Source organism: Schistocerca americana, chromosome 5, assembly GCF_021461395.2.
Source record: "Schistocerca americana isolate TAMUIC-IGC-003095 chromosome 5, iqSchAmer2.1, whole genome shotgun sequence".
Classification (NCBI taxonomy): Eukaryota; Metazoa; Arthropoda; class Insecta; order Orthoptera; family Acrididae; genus Schistocerca; species Schistocerca americana.
In genome coordinates, this window is record NC_060123.1 from 561,655,870 (window position 1) to 561,678,537 (window position 22,668).

The 22,668-nt window shown below is 38.0% G+C and overlaps 1 protein-coding gene across 3 annotated transcripts in view; it reads left to right on the plus strand.

Moving 5' to 3' along the window:
• The window catches only part of LOC124615441, a 79,116-nt gene extending 60,305 nt beyond the window's left edge, over window positions 1-18,811 (plus strand). For all 3 annotated transcript variants that reach the window (XM_047143329.1, XM_047143330.1, XM_047143331.1), the window contains 3 exons: window positions 6,479-6,597; window positions 16,782-17,364; window positions 17,512-18,811. In XM_047143329.1, coding sequence (XP_046999285.1) covers window positions 6,479-6,597; window positions 16,782-17,364; window positions 17,512-18,443 — 1,634 coding nt within the window. In that variant the 3' untranslated portion in view covers window positions 18,444-18,811. The remainder of the gene's footprint in view (window positions 1-6,478; window positions 6,598-16,781; window positions 17,365-17,511) is intronic.
• Window positions 18,812-22,668: the final 3,857 nt, after the last annotated feature.

The window sequence follows — 22,668 nt, forward strand, 5'->3', positions numbered from 1 at the left end:
TTCTTAAATAATAGAACCCAGTATGTTGTCCTCAACTATAAGTGTTCATCAGAGACAAGGATATCGCCAGGAGTGTCCCAGGGAAGTGTGATAGGATTGCTGCTGTTCTCTATATACATAAATGATTGGCAGATAGGGTGGGCAGCAGTCTGCAGTTGTTTGGTGTTGATGCTGTGGTGTACGGTAAGGTGTCGAAGTTGAGTGGCCATAGGAAGATACAAGACAACTTAGGCAAAATTTCCAGTTGGTGTGATGAATGGCAGCTAGCCCTAAATATGGAAAAATGTAAGTCAATCCAGATGAGAAGAAGATCAAACCTGTAATGTTTGGATACAGTATTCCTAGTGTCCTGCTTGACACAGTCAAGTTGTTTAAATACCTCGATGTAAAGTTGCAGAAGGATATGAGATGGGACAAGCGTGTGAAAATTGTGGTAGGTGAGGCGAATAGTTGGGAGAATTTTAGGAAAGAGTGGTTCGCCCATAAAGGAGACCACATATATAATGCTGGTGTGACTTATTGTTGAGTACTCGTGAAGTGTTTGAAATCCGTACCAGGTCGGATTGAAGGAAGACATTGAAGCAATTCAGAGGAGGACTGCTAGATTTGTTACCAGTAGGTTCGAAACGTAAGTGTTATGTAGATGCTTCAGGAACTCAAATGTGAATCCATGGAGGGAAGACAGTGCTCTCCTCAGGAAAACTATTGAGAAAATTTAGAGAACCGGCATTTGGAGCTGACTACTGAACGATTCTGCTGCTGCCAACATACGTTGTGCATAAGGATCACGAAGGTAAGATACGAGAAATAGGGCTCGTACGGAGGCGTACAGACAGTCGTTTTTCCCTCGCTCTATTTGTGAGTGGAACAGGAAGTGAAATGACAAGTAGTGTAGTGGCACAGGGTACCCTCCACCAAGCATCTTATGGTGGCTTGCGGAGTATGTATGTAGATGTAGATATTTTGGATTTTGAGAACATCCAGTTTCTATTTGCAATCAAGGCGGATTCCTAATAATCATCATTTTGGATTTCATCCATGCAGGGTGGTTTTGAGTTTACCATTACTGTTATTGGCATTGTTATTTTGCCATCTGTCAAATAACTGTTCTACATAACGATATGCTTTGAGTATTCTAATAGTGGTGACACTTTTCCCCAATCTTTTTGTAGAAGCCTACCTTTGATCTTCTAAGGTAATCTACTAATGAGTACTTCATGTAAATGTTCTTTCCTAATTAGGTCATCTGAATACTTTGCTTTGTTGAGATGCCATTCTACGAATTCTCTGTATCCTTTCCAATTACCACTGTTGTGTAATTTGGAGCCTAGTAACCACAACTTCTTGTGAGCACCTGTGCTCCAATACTTTGACTTAAATGCTACCTCAGAATTGTGATATGTTGTGAAATCTTCTAGCTGAAACGTAACACAAATCTTATTTGGTTATAATATGTCCATTCCTTTGAATGACTTTAGAAATAATATCGTGTTTATGTCTCCAGGCAGTTGATGTACTGCCAAAGGGAAATTTGTAGTTTGATCTGTTGCTTTAGTATTGTATTAAAGTCATCATTGCTAATAGGGTGTGTTAAATTTTGATCTGAAAGTTGTTCAGATTCTTTTCTAATTTCCTTTGTGGTATATTCTATGTTTAAACTATTAGTGTGTGTGGCCTTTACAGTAAACTCAATTGTTATTATTATTTTGTAATATATGCCTGCATCTAATGGTATTGTGTTAATTGATGATGAAGATTTATCTTCAAATGAATTCTTTGAGTTGTTATTATTTTTTAGTTCTCTGACTCTCTCTCCTAATTGTGGCTCCAGTTGATTAATAATTACTGAAAGAGCATTTATATTTTTATTAATGTAGTTTCGTAAAATATTCTTAGTTTCCAGCATCTCTTTCTCTAAAACTTCGATGCTTGCTATTAATGTATCCTATTCAGATGTGTACGCGTGTGTGTACGTGTTCTAGTTTACTATCTAGATTTTCTCCTACTGTTTCTGCCACATGTTGAAAACCCATAACTAATCGTTTCTCTTACCTGTCCACCCTGATTTAATTGAGAGATGGATGTGCCCACGTGCCCTCTTCTGGACTCCACTGTATCTAATCTAGATTCAGTTTGTAAAAATTTGTTATTCATAATGCTAAAGTTGTGTTCTATTTGAACAAATCTATGGTCAGTCTTGAAAAATTTGTTTAGTACCATCTGCATAAATTTTTCGATTGCCGTATTATCTCCTGCCGAAGTCGTGTTCATAATCTATTTAATTTTTCATTAAAATATTGGAAAAGAAGTAAATGTAGTAAGTGTGTGTGTGTGTGTGTGTGTGTGTGTGTGTGTGTGTGTTTGTCATAACTATCTGTGTATATTACTATATGTCTTGATGATAAGCAGTTGCAAATGACTTTGTTGTATTAAGGTACAGAATTTTTCTATCTCGTGTTCAAATGTCTGTAGGCCTATGATCACAAAATTTCAACAGTTCACTTTGTAAATTAAAATTTCGTTTGTACCCACTGGATAGTACTGCTGTTAGTGGATGTTCGTTGTGTAGTGCTATTGTCAGTCATAGCTTGAACTGCTACCAGTGGCAGCTAGCTGTGTTGTGTCTACCATAGCTGTCATTGCAGGGAGGGCGTTGAACTGACATTGGCAGGTGGTAGCAGCTCACTGTATCATGTCGACCTTTGTTCTTGTAGCTGTTATCACTGCTTGCTGGAAGCGTCCCCTCATATTAGTTCTTGCCCATTACCGGCTTGTGCTCAGTTACTCATAATGCAAGCTGTGTTGTGTTGTAGTGATATGGATTTACATTAATGACATAGCACAAGCTCTTCTCTTATTCGCTGGGTTATTTCTTCGTATATTTTTATAGGAGCCCCTCAGATTAATGTATAATGCTCCCAGTTTTTTAAGTTCAACATCCATCCGTAAGTCATCGTTAAATGTCTCTGTGTTTATTTGTGTTGCAGTATTTTGTTTATTTGCAGCTAAGTAAAATTTATTCTCGGTTTAACTTTCAAATATTTTGTGAATATCAAATAAACTGTATTATTCTATTTTAAAGTTTATTTATGTCACTTTTCTAGATGTTAATGTAATGTCTCTTGATGTTTTAACATTTTACAGTTGTTGCACTTGGATACTGCAATACAATCACAAAGCTCTATTAGTGCCGATCTTCTTCATTTAAATATTCTCTTCTATTATTTTTGTATGTTATTTCTTTGTAATAACAATTTTTTGTTGTATTTATCTTGAAGTATAAGTTTTTTTACTGCTGTGAATCATTAGTAACCTTGCTGCTTTTTCTTTTTTTCTTTGAATGATGGTTGCCATGTGCGGGGGTACAGCACGACTTTGTTAGTGATACTGCCTTAAACTTTGACCGTGACAGTTGTGTAGTACTCTCATACAGCTCTTGATCTGGGGTACACCACGTGAAACAGCTATTTACCTATTCTACTTAAACTGGTAGACTGGAGTTCTCATTAACAAATTACTTTTTATCCAGACTCAATCCCATCATATGACGTCTCTTGTGATGTATCATAAAACAGCTCCATCTACAGATTTCATACAAGAGACTGCTTAAAATATACATCCAAGCTTGACAGCCTCTTCTTCAGCATTGTTCATTAGTGTTCCAGGAATCATCTGTCTGGCATATTCCTTGGAGTTGCAGATGGCAATAATGTCACACCATCAGCTGCTGCTCTTCAACATTGCCTGTAGCCCAACGAACACCTCAAACAGAACGTGCACAAAACCAAACAGAGACAAATATCTACAGTGCATAAGTGAATGGTTTTCCAGAACAACATCGTATAGCATGAATCAGTACCAGAAATCACATGATAACTCTGCATGTTTACTCATTCAAATACGTCATCAAGGGGGCAGAAATTTTAGCGTGATACATTGATGTGTAGTTCAGGGTTTTAAGTCTCAAAATTTCTGCACCTTTTCAGTGGGTTAGGAATGTGACACACCCACACCAACACCGTGGATTTGTGCGGTACATGAAGACAATGGCGGGAAAGAGTGGATTGTGAGGAGGTGACAGAACAGAAGGAGAGAATGTGGGTGCTGGCTTGGTGTAATTTGTTTCTTGGAGCAGGGTGGAGGTGGTTGTGGAGCAGGAGGCTAGTGAGATTGAGGCATGGAGGATAACAGGAACGCAGGATGTATTGCAACAACTCTTGGCTGGATTCGAGTGGGAGGGGGGGATGACAGCCATTGAACTCTAGCATATTGTGTCCAGCAGTGTGATCAATCACCAAGTTTTTGACTTTGCTGGCAGTTTTACAGTGGCCACTCATTCAGGTGCACAGCATGATTGCTGGTCATGCCCCCATAGAATGCTGTGCAGAAATTGCACCATAACTGATATGACATAGATGCTTTCATATGTGGCCTTGTCTCTGATAGGATAGGACAAACTTTTGACAGGATTGGAGTGGAGTGTGCAAGATGGGTGAATCCATCAGGTCTTGCACCTGGGTCTTCCACAGGGATATGATCCATATGACTTGGGGGTGGTGGTGGCATAGAGATGGACTGAGACTTTTGTTAGATAGAGTGGGCAATGCGATATTGCTTTTGGAGCTGAGAGGAGGATTGTGGGTGGATTATTCCCCATTGCCATGCACAACAATAGGTAGTGCAAGTTCTGATGAAGATTTTCCAGGATGATACTTGGGTGAAGAGGAAAGTGCTCTTTTGCAGCTAGTTTTTGGAATTGGTGGGAGATATAACACAAGAACTCTCTTGGCCTTATTTGGGAGGAAGATGGTTTGGGGTATTGACCCCTCACTCACCCCTTTTTCGTGATTCTCAAAATTAATAAACCCATCAGTCCCGGATGCCCCCTCAGCTGGTTACTATGTTGTCACTGAAATAATCTCTACCACCTCTGCTCACCCCCATCCCCCCTCCTTTCTCTGCTTCCCTGCAGACTCTCCTTCCTCTGCTTGCTAACAGACTCCCCTTCCTCTGTTCTGTCACCCGCTTCCCAATCTATTCTAACTCATTGCCATTGTGTGCTGCATGAACTCGTTGGTGCCAATGTTCAGGTCACATTCCTATCCCGTATAACTGCTGCAGCTCCCTCCTGCATTCCTATGCCATACCAATGTTGCCATCCTCTGTGCTGATATCCACCCTTCCCCAATCCCTCCTCTTGGTCCCCATTTTCTTTCTCCCCTCTTCCACTCTACTTGACACAACCCTCCCTTGCAGTCAACCTGCAGAACTGTAGTCACAGGTCATTGAGCACTGTGTGTGTGTGTGTGTGTGTGTGTGTGTGTGTGTGTGTGTGTGTGTGTGTGCGCGTGTGTGCGCGTTGGGGGGGGGGGGGGGGGGGGTTTACAATTTTCAAAATTTGTTCCTGTAAATAACTATTTAATGTAAGATTGACTTATTCAGTACAATACAAGTACCAAAACATTTCTGTAGAAAGTATTATTGTACCATGTTGGGTCGACAGCTGATATGTAAGCAATAAGTTTCCAAGTGGAAATAAATCACTAGAAAGATAATCAAAGTTCCGAATCTCTCAGTGAACATGTGTTAGAAGAGGTGACAAAAGATGATCTCTTATGCTAACAAGTGTAAAATGGCGTGTCCAGTGAAGCTGAAGATACCCAGAAGGTATGTATGAGCATTTCAGGCAAAGAAGCTAAGAAGTAGACATAACCTCAATGGTGTGACAATTTATTTGAAATGCCTGGAGGCATGGTATTGCTTTGAAGGTGTAATAAAGAAGAAAGATACTGCACTGGAAACTAATTTGGGGGATATGTGGGTGCTTTACAATATTCTACCAAAAAAAAGTGCAAACAAAGCATGAAAATCTGACAGTGAAATGTTATTGATATTTATGGATTGTTAACAGTGATCAACAATATTAATTTTCTTAAGATAACATAAATTTTCAGAATTAGCTCTTCTGCAAAATAGCTCACTTGAAGTTTAGTAAGATGTATGTCTCTTTTACCGTTTTTCAAAAACTAAAATGTTACAGAAACTTTTTATTTTGTGTCTTACATGAGAAACTCACTCCAGCCAGAAACCAAACATTCTGCAGTAGCTCTCAAAAGCAGGGGAAAGGGTATCTTGTGGGAAAGGAGCAAAGGTGCAGAAGAAGGAAAAAGTACTACAAAACATGCTGGCACTGGAAAGATGCAAAAAAAATTCAGTTGCTACCTTTCGTCTCATGCTTTCTGTGCATGATAAATCATCTACACAACCATTTTAATGACAAAAATTGAGATGCATCACCCAAAAGTCCTAGATCAGATTGATGTTAAACTCCTATTGAGTGATTGTTGAATATAGTTGGTATTTTACTTTATTAATACATGGAAATTTAAAATGTTTGTCTTCTGCTGCCATGTGAACACAGATATTTTACTGAAACTTTACAGTACAATTTTTATTTATGTGGTGTTTCCTCACTTAGGTGGAAACCTGAACATTCCTAATGGTCATGGTACTACACCCTTAATGGACGTAATATCATATGCTGATGGTGATGCAGCTCTTGATATTCTGCAGAGAATTTGGGACAAAAATCCTGATGTGAGTACTTTGCTTCTCAATATTTTCATTTAAGTGAACGTCAATAATATAATACTGCAACTTTGTATGCCCCTATTGTTTTCACAACTACTGAAAGCTTCACTATACACACTTAACACTTACGGATGCTGTGGGATCAAAAACAGAAACCTCCAAGGAAAAATGAAAAAAAGCAGCACCTTAACTGTAACATTCAGTTATTGATGTACTTCCATTTCTGTTGGGATATTGAAATGTTTAATGGAACTCGTTCTCTGTAGGTGGAATGGTCTGCATTTCACATGTTAGATGGATCCCATATGAAGAATGATATAATGTCTTCCCTAATATCTTGTCACTGTCATGTCCTTCCTGTTATCCCTCCATATTGTAGGACCTTATTGTAATTGCCCAGGCAGGCTTCTAGATAGGGAACTAGATAGATGACATTATCTTCTACAGGGAAAATCATTGTGATGGTTGTTTGACTAACCGTAATCAGATGAATTCTTTGACAGCACATGCTTATTGTACAAAGTGATTTATGTTAACGCCTAACTCTGAAAATTATACTCACTTCTGTTGCCACCACAACTATCGTAAACTGTAGCAGTAACACCTGATAAAGATGACGACATTGGCTGCTAAAACCCATTTTTAACTAGCCTTTAGAAGCAGTTTCAGCCCACAGAGCCTTGCAATGAATTCTGATCTGTTGAAATTTAAGACTGCCATGGAACTCTTCAAGACTGACAGCCCAGTGCAGCCTGGATATTGTGGTTACCAGAGGCTGCTGGCTGTATCTTGGTTTGAGAGAAACTGTATTGGAAGTAGTGAACTGAAGGAACATATACAGTGTGTTTCAAATTTTGGAGATGCCCAGCTATTTTCATACAAACACAATTCACTATATGAAGTTTGGTTGCCATAAAATTTAAAGTCATAAATGATATATAAATATTTCATACTTCTTATAGGGGACACTGTAGAACACTTAGAAATGAAGAGTGGATGCAGAATTTCTGTAGATAAGTGATGAAGTAAATGACAACATAATTGATTAGTAGAGAACATCATGTGCGACAGAATTGCCCGAGTAAAACAAGATCCACTAGAGAGATGAAATCTTTATGCCTAATTATGTTGTAGACATCTACTTTTCAGTTCCATACAATGCTATTCTGAACACAAATATCTTCCGAAAAGACGTCCTATCACTTAAATTTGCATTTTATGTTAACAAAGTTCTTGTTTTCAGAAACATTGTTCTTGCTACTGCCACTCTTCATTTTATATCCTTTGTACTTCGGCTGTCATCATTTATTCTTCTGCCCAAATACCAAAACTCAACTACTTTTAGTGTATCATTTCCTGATTAATTCTGTCAGTGTGACCTGATTTAATTTGACTACCATTGTTAAATTATTGTTGATGTTTATCTAACAACCTCTTTTAAAGACACAATCCATTCCATTCAACTACTCTTCCAAGTCCTTTGTCATTTCTGATGGAGTTACAATGTTACCGGCGAACTGCAAAGTTTCTATTTCTTATCTCCAAGCATTAATTCCCTTTCCAAATTTCTCCTTGGTTTCCTTTCAGCAAGCAGTAATGTACAGATTGAATAACATCAGGGAGAAGTCACAATCCTATACCCCTCTCTCCTCGACTGCTGTTTCCCTTTTCTTCCCTTCAACTCAAGATAATATTTCACTCTCTGTATCTTACTCCTGCTAACATCAGAATTTCAAAGAGTGTATTTGAGTCAACAGAGCCATGAGCGGTTGCAAAGTCTACAAATACTATAAATGTAGGTTCACCTGTCTTCAGTCTATCTTCAAAGGTAAGTCATAGAGACAGTATTGCTCTACGTGTTCTAACTTTATCCAGAATCAAACAGATCTTTGCCGATATTGGCTGCTAACAATTTTTCCATTCTTCTGTAAATAATTTGTATCACCATTTTGGAACCATGATTTATTAAACTGATGGTTTGGTAATATTCACACGTCTCATATATCTTGCACATCAAGTGGAATAATCTTAATAATTCTGAAGGATTGTCACCTGCTCTTTAGACCTTGTTTTGAATCAGGTCTTTGTAAAATTCTTCTAACCATGTTGTATATCCCAAATCATCTTCATTTATTTCCTCTTATATTTCTATAATACTGTCTTCAAGTTCATTTCCTTTGGATAGCCATCCTGTTTATTCCTTCCTCCTTTCAGCTTTCCGTTCTTTGCTTAGTTTTGATTTACGATCTGAGTTCTTTGTATTCATACAGCTACTACCTTTTTTTTTCCAAAGGTGTCTCTAATTTTCCTATAGCTAGAACCTGTCTTTCTTCTAGTCGTGTATGTTTCTGCAGCCTTGCAGTTCGTATCAAGGTTCCATGTCTTTGAATTAATACCTTCCTGCAATCTCTTCAGTTTTAATTTCCAATTCATAAATTATGCTGAGAGTCCACTCAATGCCTGAAAATGTTTTGCACTTTAAAATCTGGTTTCGAAATCTGTCTTACCACTGTGTGAGCTATCTCGCCGTCTCTTCCACATATACAACCTGCTTTCATGATTTCAAACTTCTCTGAAGTGTCATATAAAACATAAAAGACATCCCAAAAATGGTCATTTGATGTGGCATTCATACAATATAGGTATTCGACATTTCACATACTTATTCTTCATGTTTTGACTTTATGGTATATGCTTTGTGCAGTTGGAGAACTTGCAGTGAAATAGTCTTTTCCAGAAATCTGCTCTTTGTCCTTATGAGCATGTCACATGTGACAAGCTTTGGATGTGGTTCTGTGTGTATCATCCCATTTGATTGCTTTCTGTTAGGTCATTTTAAGGGTAGAATTCATGTTGGTGAAATGGAAGATTTTAATAGCAAAACATTTATCGATGACGTTCACTGCTGTAAATCAAAGTATGATCCAGCAAATGTGATTTCGAATGCAGCACAGATTAATTGTTCAAAGGATTACCCAAACAAACCACATGTACCAGGAAAACATGAAAATCCGTCAGCCAGGTACAGAAGTGGCACTGATATCAGTGAAATTTATGTTTTCAAGCAATGGAAAATCTATGATGAAACAACTTTCTTATCTCTGTATGTGTTATACAATAAAGTTGATGGGTGTCAGGGTTTCATTTAAATAAATTGAAGTACTAGTACATCATTAAATTCTCGCCCCCCCCCCCCCCCCCCCTCCCCTTCTCTTTTTGCAGTTTATCATTCATAGTTGTTGATCTTTCTTCAATGTTTTAAGGACTCTGCTTCTTTATTTTTAACAGTTATGAAATGAATAACTGAATTCAGATGTGTTGTGCATCTCTTGAAGATGATCCATATAAAGCAAGTCTTAAAAAAGTGAAAGAAATAGCTGACGCAATAGGCATATCAGAGTGTGGTACATGTTCCACGTGGAGAATTAACATTTTATACAAAATGGCACAGCATTTGTTGAATTCTGGCCGAAAGTAAAAGTGAAAACTAAATTCACAGCCATGTTAGCAACTTTTCAAGGTGAATGCAACTGATCTGTATGACTGTTTGCTTTGAATACGACATAGTTCCATCACTGCACACTTGAAGCAAAACAACAGTCAAGTCAGCTGTTGTTATCTGGAAACCATGTACCAAACGAGATGACTTCACTTCCACCTGCCACTTAGGTTATAACCAGTGTGAAATGGAAAAGAGATTCATCTTCTTTGTTACTTTGCAAAGGGAAAACAAAAACTCATCAATATTGTACACCAATTTGAAGAAATCAGGCATCAGCATATCATCACTTTAAAAAAAATCTTTTAAAATCAATCATTTTCCTTCAGGGCAACACTCTTGCTGACAAAAGTATTCTGGCAGTTGTAGAACTGGGGTGGGGGAACTTGAAATGTGAACTGTAGAACGTTCATGCTGTTCACCAAATGTCTCATTCTCTGACTATCTCAGACTCCTACATGTGAATAAATTTGTGTATGGTAAACTCTGCAAAGGACTTGAAAGAGCAGTTGAACGGAATGGACAGTGTCTTGAAAGGAGGATATAAGATGAACATCAACAAAAGCAAAACGAGGATAATGGAATGTAGTCAAATTAAATCGGGTGATGCTGAGGGGATTAGATTAGGAAATGAGACACTTAAAGTAGTAAAGGAGTTTTGCTATTTAGGGAGCAAAATAACTGATGATGGTCGAAGTAGAGAGGATATAAAATGTAGACTGGCAATGGCAAGGAAAGCGTTTCTGAAGAAGAGAAATTTGTTAACATCGAGTACAGATTTAAGTGTCAGGAAGTCGTTTCTGAAAGTATTTGTATGGAGTGTAGCCATGTATGGAAGTGAAACATGGACGATAACCAGTTTGGACAAGAAGAGAATAGAAGCTTTCGAAATGTGGTGCTACAGAAGAATGCTGAAGATAAGGTGGGTAGATCACGTAACTAATGAGGAGGTATTGAATAGGATTGGGGAGAAGAGAAGTTTGTGGCACAACTTGACTAGAAGAAGGGATCGGTTGGTATGGCATGTTTTAAGGCATCAAGGGATCACAAATTTAGCATTGGAGGGCAGCGTGGAGGGTAAAAATCGTAGAGGGAGACCAAGACATCAATACACTAAGCAGATTCAGAAGGATGTAGGTTGCAGTAGGTACTGGGAGATGAAGAAGCTTGCACAGGATAGAGTAGCATGGAGAGCTGCATCAAACCAGTCTCAGGACTGAAGACCACAACAACAACAATGGTAAACTCTGTAACCCAATCAAAAGGTTATGGCTGTTGGCATGAGCAGCATTGGGACTGTTTGTATTTTTCTATAAAGTTTCAAAAGAACTGCTTAAGCACATGCACTCCTGCTGTAAGTCTGTGCACTGCTCCATGTGCCCTCCATCGTGAAAGCCCGCCTCTCCGGTATCAAAATGATTGTCTTCGGATGGTAAGATTACAGAAAGACCCACAGATTATGCAGAGCACTAAGTTTTTCTATAATCTGGCCTCATGCAGAATTTTATTGATAACTGCTGTCTCAATTCATAAAGGGATTCAGACAGTCGTATTTCCACCGATTCAGTGATGATTGACTCCAAAAGTTTGATGTATGTGGGCCACAATTTTTGTTTCGTTATGTTTCATCGAATGACCAGTGGAAAAACAGTGTTCATTGATAGTGGACCTATTTGCTTGGAGAAGACAAATATGCCACTGATATTCTGTAATGCGATCTTGCCCTGTGTAAGATTTGCTGCATTCACATGGAATTCTGTAAACATTAGCTTCACACAAGTCTTAAGATTAGCCTCACACAAGTCTTAAGTTGCCTTTAATATATCCCACAAACGGAAGGCGGTCGAAAGATTACTTTAACTTTATGTCTTCTTAGTGTTCTGCCTATTTTAGCTGAAACATTTCCAATAAAAGATAGACAAGCAGTGATTTTGAAGGCCTCATCCTTTTCTTTGTTCTGTCTTTTGTACATCTGTAGTACTCTATGTACTTGTTGAGACAAATATCCATTGTTGAAAAAGACAGTTTGCCGGTGTTCCAGTTCCATTTGTGGGCTGTTGGCATCTGAGATGGCACAACCTCAGTGTATCAAGGTCTGTAGAACCTCCTCATTTGTGCACAATGGTGGCAATTAGTAGATTGTAAATTAAGGTAAGAATGAGTGGCCTTTTGAAAGGCTGGATGTCAGATTGTGCCATCACTCTAATGTTGCAGAAAGATGTCTAAAAATGGCAAACAACCATCTTTCTCCACCTCCATAGTAAATTTTATTTTTCTATTATGTTCTGATGTTGGAACTCTTGGAGACTGTCCGAACCTTGAGGGCAAATTATAAAAGTGTCAACAAAGTATCGCCAAATACAGTTGGTTTCGCTGCTTTCCAGCTTGAGTGACTGGAGTTTGCTGATAAAAAAATAGTGAGCAGAACTGGAAGCAGCCACTTACAATTTTACAACATTTGCTTAAACACATTGTAGGCAAGTGCCGTCATATACAAAATTCGAGTTATTTTATCAGCAGACTCCAGTCACTCAAGATAGAAATCAGCGATTTGTTGGTCAGTTTTGATGTTGTTTCACTTTTTACAAATGTACAATTGGTGGACACATTGCATCTCACTGGCAATAGGTTTGAAGCTGACATTACAGTGCTGTTTCAGCATCATCTCTCCTTGACATACTTTTGATTTGACAATGCGTGTTTTGAACAATCTGACTGTCAGCATGGGGCTCCTTTGTTTCCAAGATAGCAACCTTTTTATGGAAGTATCTGGAGGGCGAGCTCTCACCCGAGCTGTTTTAAAACCAACGATGTTTTGGGAATACGTTCGTGACAACTTTATAATTTGGCCTCATGGTTTATACAATTTCCAGAAGTTCCTTCAAGATCTGAAGTCCACACATGAAAAAATAAAATTTACAATGGAGGTGGACAAAGATGGTTCCGTGCTGTTTTTAGACATCTTTCTGCAATGTAAGAGTGATGGCACAATTGGGCATTCAATGTTTCAAAAGGCCACTCATACTGACCAATCCACTAGCTGCCACCATCCTGTACAAATGATGGCATTCTAAAGACCTTGATCCACCAAGCCCATACCATACCAGGTGCTGACAGATAGCCTGCAAACGAAACTGGAACACATACAGACTGTCATCTTGAACAATGGATTTTTGCCTCGGCAAGTACATAGAGCAGTACAGATGTACCGAAGACAGAACAAGGAAGACAACGAGGCCTTCAAAATTAAGTCTCTTTTGTAGATCAGTTACATTTTCTAAGTTTTTTGCCAATAAAACACAGTCCTTTGGTTTGCCGTCTGCATGACATTTTCTGTTTTCTTTCTAATGTAAATTGTTCATAATTGTAATTCCTAGGTATTTAGTTGAATTTATGGTCTTTAGATTAGACTGCTTTCTCATTTAACTGAAATTTAATGGATTCCTTTTGGGACTCAGGTGGATGACTGCACTTTTCATTATTCGGGGTCAATTGCCAATTTTTGTACCATTCAGATATCTTTTCTAAATTGTTTTGCAATTGGTTTTGACCTTCTGATGAGTTTACAAGACAATAAATGGCAGCATCATCTGCAAACAACCTAAAACAATTGATCAATTGTGTTCTAAATCATTTATATCGATAATAAACGCAGATGGCCTATAACACTACCTTATAGTATTCCAGATATCACTTCCGTTTTACTCGACAAGTTTCCGTCAGTTACTACGAACTGTGACTTCTCTGACAGGAAATCATGAATCCAGCCATATAATTGAGACGATATTCCATAAGTATGCAATATCACTACAAGCCGCTTGTGTGGTACAGTGTCAAAAGCCTTTTGGAAATCTACAAATACATAATCAATTTGAAATCCCTTGTCAATAGCACTCTACACTTCGTGTGTGAAAGAGCTAGTTGTGCTTCACAAGAATGATGTTTTCTGAATCCATAGTGACTGTGTGTCAATAGACCATTCTCTTTGAGGTAATTCATAATATTTGAACACAATATATGTTCCAAAATCATGCTCCATATTGACGTTAATGATATGGGCCTCTAATTTGGTGGATTACTCATACCACCTTTCTTGAATATTGGTGTGACCTGTGCAACTTTCGATTCTTTGGGTACAGATCTTTCATTGACTGAGCGGTTGTATATGATAGTTAAGTATGGAGCTGTTGCATCAGTGTACGCTGAAAGGAGTGTAATTGTTATACAGAGTCTGGACCAGAAGACTTGCTGTTATTAAGTGATTTAAGTCTTAAAAAATTGTTAAACATTTTTCCCATCTTTTGGGCAATTTGTGAATACCACACCAGTAAAAAATTTCCCCTTTTTCTGTGAACGATTCATTGAGCCATTTTTTCACATCTTCGTATGAAGGAAAGTGCTGCTCAGCAAGTGCATGACTCTTCAATGGAAACAAGTGGTAATCGGAAGGAGCAAAATCTGGTGAGTAAGCCACATGGGGTAGAGCTTCCCAGCTGAGTGCTTCCAACATGTGAAGGTGCATTGTCATGAAGAAAAATGACTTTGTGTTGCCTGTTTCAGTATTGTGGCCTGTATTCAAGCACCGAATGGTTCAGGTCGGTCAGTTGTTGGTAACATTTAGTAATAACCGTTCTCCAGGTTTCAACAGTTCATAATAGAACAGGCCATTCTGGCCCCACCAAACACAGGGCATCGTCTTCCTGCCAAAGCAATGTGGTCTTGCGGTTGATGTGAGTGGTGGCACTTGCACTTGCAATTGTCAAAATAAATCCACTTTTCATTCTCTGTAACTATATGATGCAAAAAGACGTCCTTTTTTACCGAGTGAGCAAAATCTCATGGTTTTTTGTGCTTTTCCATATGCCTGTCGTTCTACTCATGTAGTACCCTTCCACCAGTCTTCTGAACCTTTCCCATCTCTTGTAGCTGATTGCAAACAGCTTGTTGACTAATGCCCAATTGCTCAGCAAGTTGTTTTTGTGGTTGTGAATCATCTTTGTTGAGCTATGCTTCCAGTTCCACATCTTCATATATTTTTGGCAGTTTTCCCTGTTCCTTGTTTGCAACATCAAAGTCACCATTTTTGAAGTGCCGAAACCATTGTTCGCACATATCTTGCGATGGAGCACGTTCACCATAAGATTCTCGAGGTAATCGGAATGATTCAGCAGCAGTTTTCTTCAAATAAAAACAAAAAATTAATCCTGTCTGCAGATGATCTTTGTTTGACATAAATTTCAACATATTGAACACAACAACGCAACACTATGCATACACTTCCCATATTTATCACTCCTACACATCTGTCACTTGTTGATGAGATAACAAAATGACGCAGTGTCAAAACTTTAGAGCGGAAACTGCATTGGTGCAACATCTGTTGTCTGAAATCCGCATTTCATACTTGAACATGTGGTATATGCCCCACTAATGTTAAAAATTCTCCAAAGCACCGAAACAATTATTCTATAGAAACTGTCTTCAAATTAAGCTCCTGTCCTGCACGTAAATGATATCATGAGCAACTTTAATGTTATACGAATCTGTCATTAAGCTGTTGGTGTAATACTTCACACAGATTAGCAAATCTGCTGTATTCACAAGTACAGTTTTACAAATCAGTAATATAGTACAATTTTCATACTTTCCATACATTTTTATTTCTTTTCAAAGAGAAGACAATAAATTGTGTATATATTACTGTAACTTCATTTGGTGGATGCATTTTTGATGGACTAGCAAAGTTTAGGTAAATAAGGGTATTACTGATAATTTATGCAGTGTGTATGTAATCATTTTTGAGAATATAATTTGGATATTAAACTGTTCTTGGCTGTATTACTTTTTGTTTAAAATGTTGTATCCATTACTCATTGAAAAATTCCTCAACCACTCATATTAACAATATGGAAAGGCTAGATTGTTACCAAATAGACGTGATGAGTCGCAGACAGGCACAATGAAAAAGACTGCAAAAAAATTAAGCTTTCAGACGAAGTGCTTCTTCTGAAGTAGAACACACACACTGCCGCGCGGGATTAGCCAAGTGGTCTTAGGCGCTGCAGTCTTGGACTGTGCGGCTGGTCCTGGCGGAGGTTCGAGTCCTCCCTCGGGCATGGGTGTGTGTGTTCATCCTTAGGATAATTTAGGTTAAGTAGTGTGTAAGCTTAGGGACTGATGACCTTAGCAGTTAAGTCCCATAAGATTTCACACACACATTCACACAGCAGCTGGAGACAGTGTCCACATATTTTGTGCAAATGTGTATGTTTTCTGTTTTGGAAGCAGGTCTTTATCTTAAAGCTTAAATATTTTTGCAGTCCTTTTCATTGTGCCAGCCTGCAAATCATTGCCTCCTCTGTGTGGTGAGCAGCAGTCTATCTTTTCCATATTGTTGTTGTCCCCTCTTGTCAATTACCTGCAGTTATTACTGCACACCGGCTGGGGTGGCCGAGCAGTTCTAGGCACTACGGTCTGGAACCGCGCGACCGCTACAGTCGCAGGTTCGAATCCTGCCTCAGGCATGGATGTGTGTGATGTTCTTAGGTTAGTTAGGTTTAAGTAGTTCTATGTTCTAGGGGACTGATGACCTCAGCAGTTAAATCCCATAGTGCTCAGAGCCATTTGAACAATTTATTACTGCATCATTGTTCTATAACGTACTTACAAATGTTCAAAATTATGATTTCAGATATCCTCATTAGAGTCACAGAACTCTTCAAATGAAACTGCATTGTGGCGTGCTATGCTGGCTGGTTCTCCTCAGTTGGCAATGGATTTATTACACAGAGGTGCTGATCCAGGACATCGCGCAAAAGTGTATGCTGCTAGGTGGCACAGACTACCTTCAGCAGACCAAACTAACAGAGGTTTTGGAGTGGAGGCGACCTCAAATGGTGTTTCTGCACTCTATGCACCTTTGTTGCAGCAGTCATCTCCATACATTAATCATTCATCAGTTTTCACACACTCAAGACTGGAATCTATAGAAAGACCTCTGCCATTCAATGTTAATTTGATGAATAAAGTTATGGCATGTGCTGTTTACCCTGTTGTTGATAATACATACACCTCAGAACTTTTCACTCCAAATGTACTTGAAGAATTGGAGAAATTGCTGTCTAGTGAAACTAAATTTGATGCACAAGAAATGCTGCTTAAGGGAATAACAATGCAAGAAATAGGTCTACTGTTGTTTGGACATGTAAAGGCAGGACTGCAACAATTGTGTGTCCGGCAGATCTTGCACCATATATTATTCGAGAAACCATTGGGTAAGTATTACATTATATTCTGTTTGTAGTTGCTTGTGGTATGTATCAGATTATTGTTGTAACATGACTAGATGTTCAAAATGATGTCAGATATTCCCATGTATTATACTCATGCCACTGTAGTGATTGTACAATTTATTCTTTCAGCTCAGGCATTTGAGTTGCTTACTAATTTAAAAGGCGCAGAAGATGAAACAAAAGAAGAAATGAAGACCGCAGTCACAGTGCCTGCTGTAGATGCTATAGAAAATTGGGATGATGACTTAATTGAAGCTGATACTGTACAAGCTCGTCCAACTTTTGAATCAAGTTCAGATGACGTAAATTCTGATCTGTCAGAATGTAGCAAAGAATACTGTGGTGTAAATCCAAATTTGATAAAGGATCATTGGAACCTAATACATAAGCTGTGTCCTTCTGTCATTCACGAATTAGTTGTATCTGTATTAAACCTTCCCACTGTGTTAGTTCCTCGTTTTGAAATTGAAGCTGCACGTTTACAATTTGGTGCTTCCATGTATACATATGAACATGTGGGGAGCATGGTAGACTGGGAAGGAATGTCTTATGAGGGATCAACAGAGCAATTTTGGGATATTGTTGATGATGGAGACTTTGACATGACGTACGCAAGTGACAGCTATGATGAAGATGTTGATGATGACTCTGACTACTGTTTGTTTGTCCGGCATCCACCAATCTCTTGTAATTCATTCCCATTAATGCCTACTACTTCTTCTTCGGATGAAGATATCTTATATCCTTGCAATAATGAATCCGCTGCAACTGAGGCAGTGACAGGTATCACCCAAGTACAGAAAACTGCCAGAAATGTATCGTCTCCATCAGAATACAGTGAAGTTGATCAGAATAGCTTGGATATTGATGCAGCCAAAGACATTCATGAAAGTGAAACTACTAATTCTGGAAACTGTAGTTCGGGAGAGCAAGTTCCATCAAGTGTGCGAAGGGATGAGTATCAGAAACTCAACTGTGAAGTTTGCAGCTGCAGCACCAGCTCCTCAGAAACTAGTTTCAATAATAGTGCAAGTAGTAATGAAACGACAAATTCAAGATGAACTTATATGGACAATGTAAAAAAAACCTGTGATCTGCATTTCTGTTTAAGGTGGAAAGTGATGTATTGGACTTGGAAAGGCTGTGAATTTATTATGGAACTTACATAAAACTTTTTTTGCTACAATCATTTTGTTTATTACTTTCTCTTTGTGTGCAATCAAAAGCAAGTGTTTGCTAATGTCTACTATTCTAGAATATTTCACTGATTGGTGGAAGGTCCCACGCATTGGCAAGCATTTTGTTCCACAGGAAAAAAATTAATAATAGTAAATAAATAAATGTCTTGTAGGTGTAATGTATGCATGAAAATCTATGAATTAGACATGTACTGTGCTATTCAGTTGTACAAATTTCGTTTTCCAATTTCCACAGTCTTCTTTAATGGTTTTTTCCCCCACCAAAGTGGAATTCCAACAAATTATACATGTTTAGCTTTTGTCAAAGAAATTAATAAACATAGAAATGAAATTCAGTATCGTGAGTGTTTCATCATAATTAGTGTTTTTTTCTGTCTTTAACATAAATAAACCATAAAATGCAAACTAATTCTAAAAAATAATTGTACAAGTTGTTAGCAGAAGTATTTCATTGGCTTTGAAAGCAGCTTTTTGAACCACATATTGCATTTGTGAAAATTACAAAATTACACAAAACAGTCAGAAATGTGAAATTTATTGTAGTTGATATTCACAATGCAAGGTGTATTTCATTCTATTTTCAGCCTTAGAAAATTATGTTGTGATGGAAAAGATTACCCTTAGTTAAAAGTCCTCTACATACTGAACAATTTGCTGCAAAAGATTTTGAGGATCTCTATGGTAGAGGTGAGCATCCTGCTTTATGGTATATCCTCAGTTTGGCAGGGATCAGCAGCTCAATCCTATTTTATTTTCAGTTTACTATGTAGGCCAACAACAGTCACACTCTGCACCATCCCGTCTGTGCGACCATCCCACCAGCTTCAACTTTTGAATAATATACATGTTTCTCTGAGAGGTAATGCTTTCAACTAACATGTGAATTTGAAGTAGTACATATTTATCTAAATGAAATAACATTGTTCGAGAGACTTTACTGGTCTCATACAGATATGATTTTATGTATTTGGACTGAAGCGGCAAGTGAAAATTTGTACCAAACTGGGAATCAAACGCAGGTCTCCTGCGTACTAGGTAGATGTGCTAGCCACTAAGCTACCTTGGCATAGAGGTTCGCACAACTGTACATATTACCCTGGCACGCCTTTCTCCTCAATCCACATTCTCACTGCTGTCCCAGTCTAATTTAAATTTGCCCTTACACACAAGGAGGGATGCATGCCAGGGTAATCCGCGCAGTTGTGCGAACCACTGTGGCTTAGTGGCTAGCACACCTGCCTAGTAAGCAGGAGACTCGGATTTGATTTCCGGGCTTGGTACAAATTTTAAGTTGCGCTTCAGTCTATGTACATAAAAATGTATTTTTCTGTTGTAAGTGGAAAAGTTGTGTTGCATAATTCCATTAAAAAATAAATCCAAATAAAAAAAAACCATTAACTCCCAAAAGGCTCACCAGACTAACTCTGTGGATTGCTGCATACATATGAAATGCAATGGTCGGGAAGAAAAATTAAGCTTTTAAGCAAACAATATAGCTTATTTCGAGAACGGTATTTTTTTTTTAAAGTTAACACTAGGTGTCTGCACACTGGAACTTATTGCTAGCTCGTGTATTAAATAAAGTGAAATTCCACTTTCACACCATTCAAGAGACATTAAAAAGATTGTGTAAAATTTGGAAATAACTTTTTTAGCAGTAAAAGGTACGTATAGGGTTCCCCATTTTGTACAGCACTCTGCAACTGGCCTTCAATAGACAGTAAAGGGCCTGATAGTGAATAAGAAACATGGGGACAAGCAATATTTCATAAAGTTCACTATTAAATTGATTGTGTTTATTAGTTAGAAGTTGATGCTCAGAAGCTGTTAAGTAAACTTAAAATAACAGTTTTGGTATTGAGAAACAATAAAGTTGATGTGCAGAAAATATTGTGAGCCTCACTATAACAGTTTTTCTGTTGAAATCAGTAAATTTTAAAATAAACCGGTGAGTAACACAGAATTATATTTGTGGAAAGCAAGTGATTTCAGGGACAACACGTCTACCAACTTAAAGTATTAAAATCATTGTATAATCTAATCATAACATCATTGAAAATAGTGTTTGAATATCACCTGAAAATGTATCTCACAAAAAGAATTGAACTAACAAAGAAAACAGAATACTCTGGCAAACAAATTTTTTTCAAACTCAGAATCCATGACTAGTGGTGTTTCTGCAATCATTGATATATAATTTTTTTGCACTAGTGTTGGTTCTGCAATCAGCGATTTTTTGTCAATACTGTGTGCCAGTTACTACCCACAGTACAGAAGGCGGTTTACCAGAAATATTAAAGAAATTAGATGAGTTATGTAATAACATTAAAACGAGCAAAGTAGAGTTCTAATAGCATTTACAAACCAGGAAAAGCATTACAGACGGTAGCTACAGAAGTAGATAAAATTACTAATGTACTGATAGAAGTGAATTAATTAAAGTTGCATGAGGAGTTACAAATGAAGATAATTAAACAATGTGATTTAGTCAGGAGTGAAGTTCAAGAAGAGTTTAAAAAGGTAAATGATAGGATGCAACAAAGGCAGGAATTTTTAACCTGTGAATTGGAAAATGTACATAATCAAATCTCAGTATGCAAGGCCAAGCACAAGCGTTAGAACGAAGAATATGATGAAATAATTACTGCCATAAACACTTATGACTAATTTGGAGAATTATCTCATGGAGCTATTGGTACAAAAAGTACTAGAGAAATTTGAATCTGCTAACACTACCACCAATTCTCTAGGTGAAACTGTGTAACTCCAGAAGGAATTCCAGAATGGGAAGTACTATAAAATAACAAGTGACAACTTAATATGAAAGTGATTATCAGCAACACTGGGGTGAAGGAAGCCTCACATTATAAAGATGGAGTGAATAAGCTATTGTGTTCAACTTTCTATCCATAAAAGAAATAAATTTTGGTTATAGTGGGTTGCTACTTACGGCAGGTGTGTTCTGTTCTGTAATGAGAGGCGTTTTGATTGTCCCACTAATAGGAGAAGGAGAATTAAAATGGATCAATGCTCCCAACGTGGGAGGAGGTTATATCATTTAGGGTACAGGACATCTGGAAGCTGTAGTGATGCAATGTTTCTCATGCCTGGCACAATATAGTATGAATTTTATTTATTTACGAAAAGTATACAACTAAATTTAGTTACATTTGTTACTTTATGGCATTTTTGGTTTGGGTTTATTACTAATTACCTGAGGCAATATAGCTGTTGTTTGTTTATTTATTTAATATTAAATGATGAAAAAGACTGGACATCTGTGTAAAACATATTGTTCTCACAAGTGTACACATAGGCTCAGTTGATTCTTGAATTCCAAATTCTTTTGAGTGAAGTACCCCATAAGTCCACATGTTTATCCCCAGAAGAGGTTAGTAACTTTCATTGCTGAACCCTTATTAATGGGGGCATTGTATGTCAAACTAGATGAAATTTGATATTTTCTGTTTTATATTCTGTAGTGTACTTTAGTCTCTGCTAAACATTTTGGTGTATCATACATTGAGAACACACAATTTTTAGACCTTCAATTTTCCGTAGGATTTTTGAGCATATACTGTAATGGAACATTATGAATTGCCTTGAGGAAAATGACTTACTGATACATAACCAACACAGATTCAGAACTCCTCAGGGGCGCAGCATCTGTTTGCTGAGTACGGGATTGGCGACCCGGGGTTCCTGAGCTGGGAACTGGCAAGTGCCACCAGTCCTCTGTCACCGTAAACTCTGGTCATACTTCAACGACCACCGTGAGGCGCAGCGGTGGAATGTTGTGTGTTTTGGAGAACGGGGTCTTGAACTCACAGCCTGGACTGCAAGGAAGGTACCCACCTCTATGAAAAACCCCTCAACCTCAAGGTGTGCTACTTGCTGAGGAGGTGAATGGCTGTTGAGGTGAAACAGTCTTTAGCGAGCAACCTCTGGGGCACCTGCTGCACCCCAGTTGAATCAGACATGCAGGGCTCTGCCTGGGTTGACGGTTGTTTCCCTAGCGTCTCATGGGATCCTTAAGAAATGTAATAGTAACAGGGCATTAGTGTGCCATAACACTTTCATTGTAATC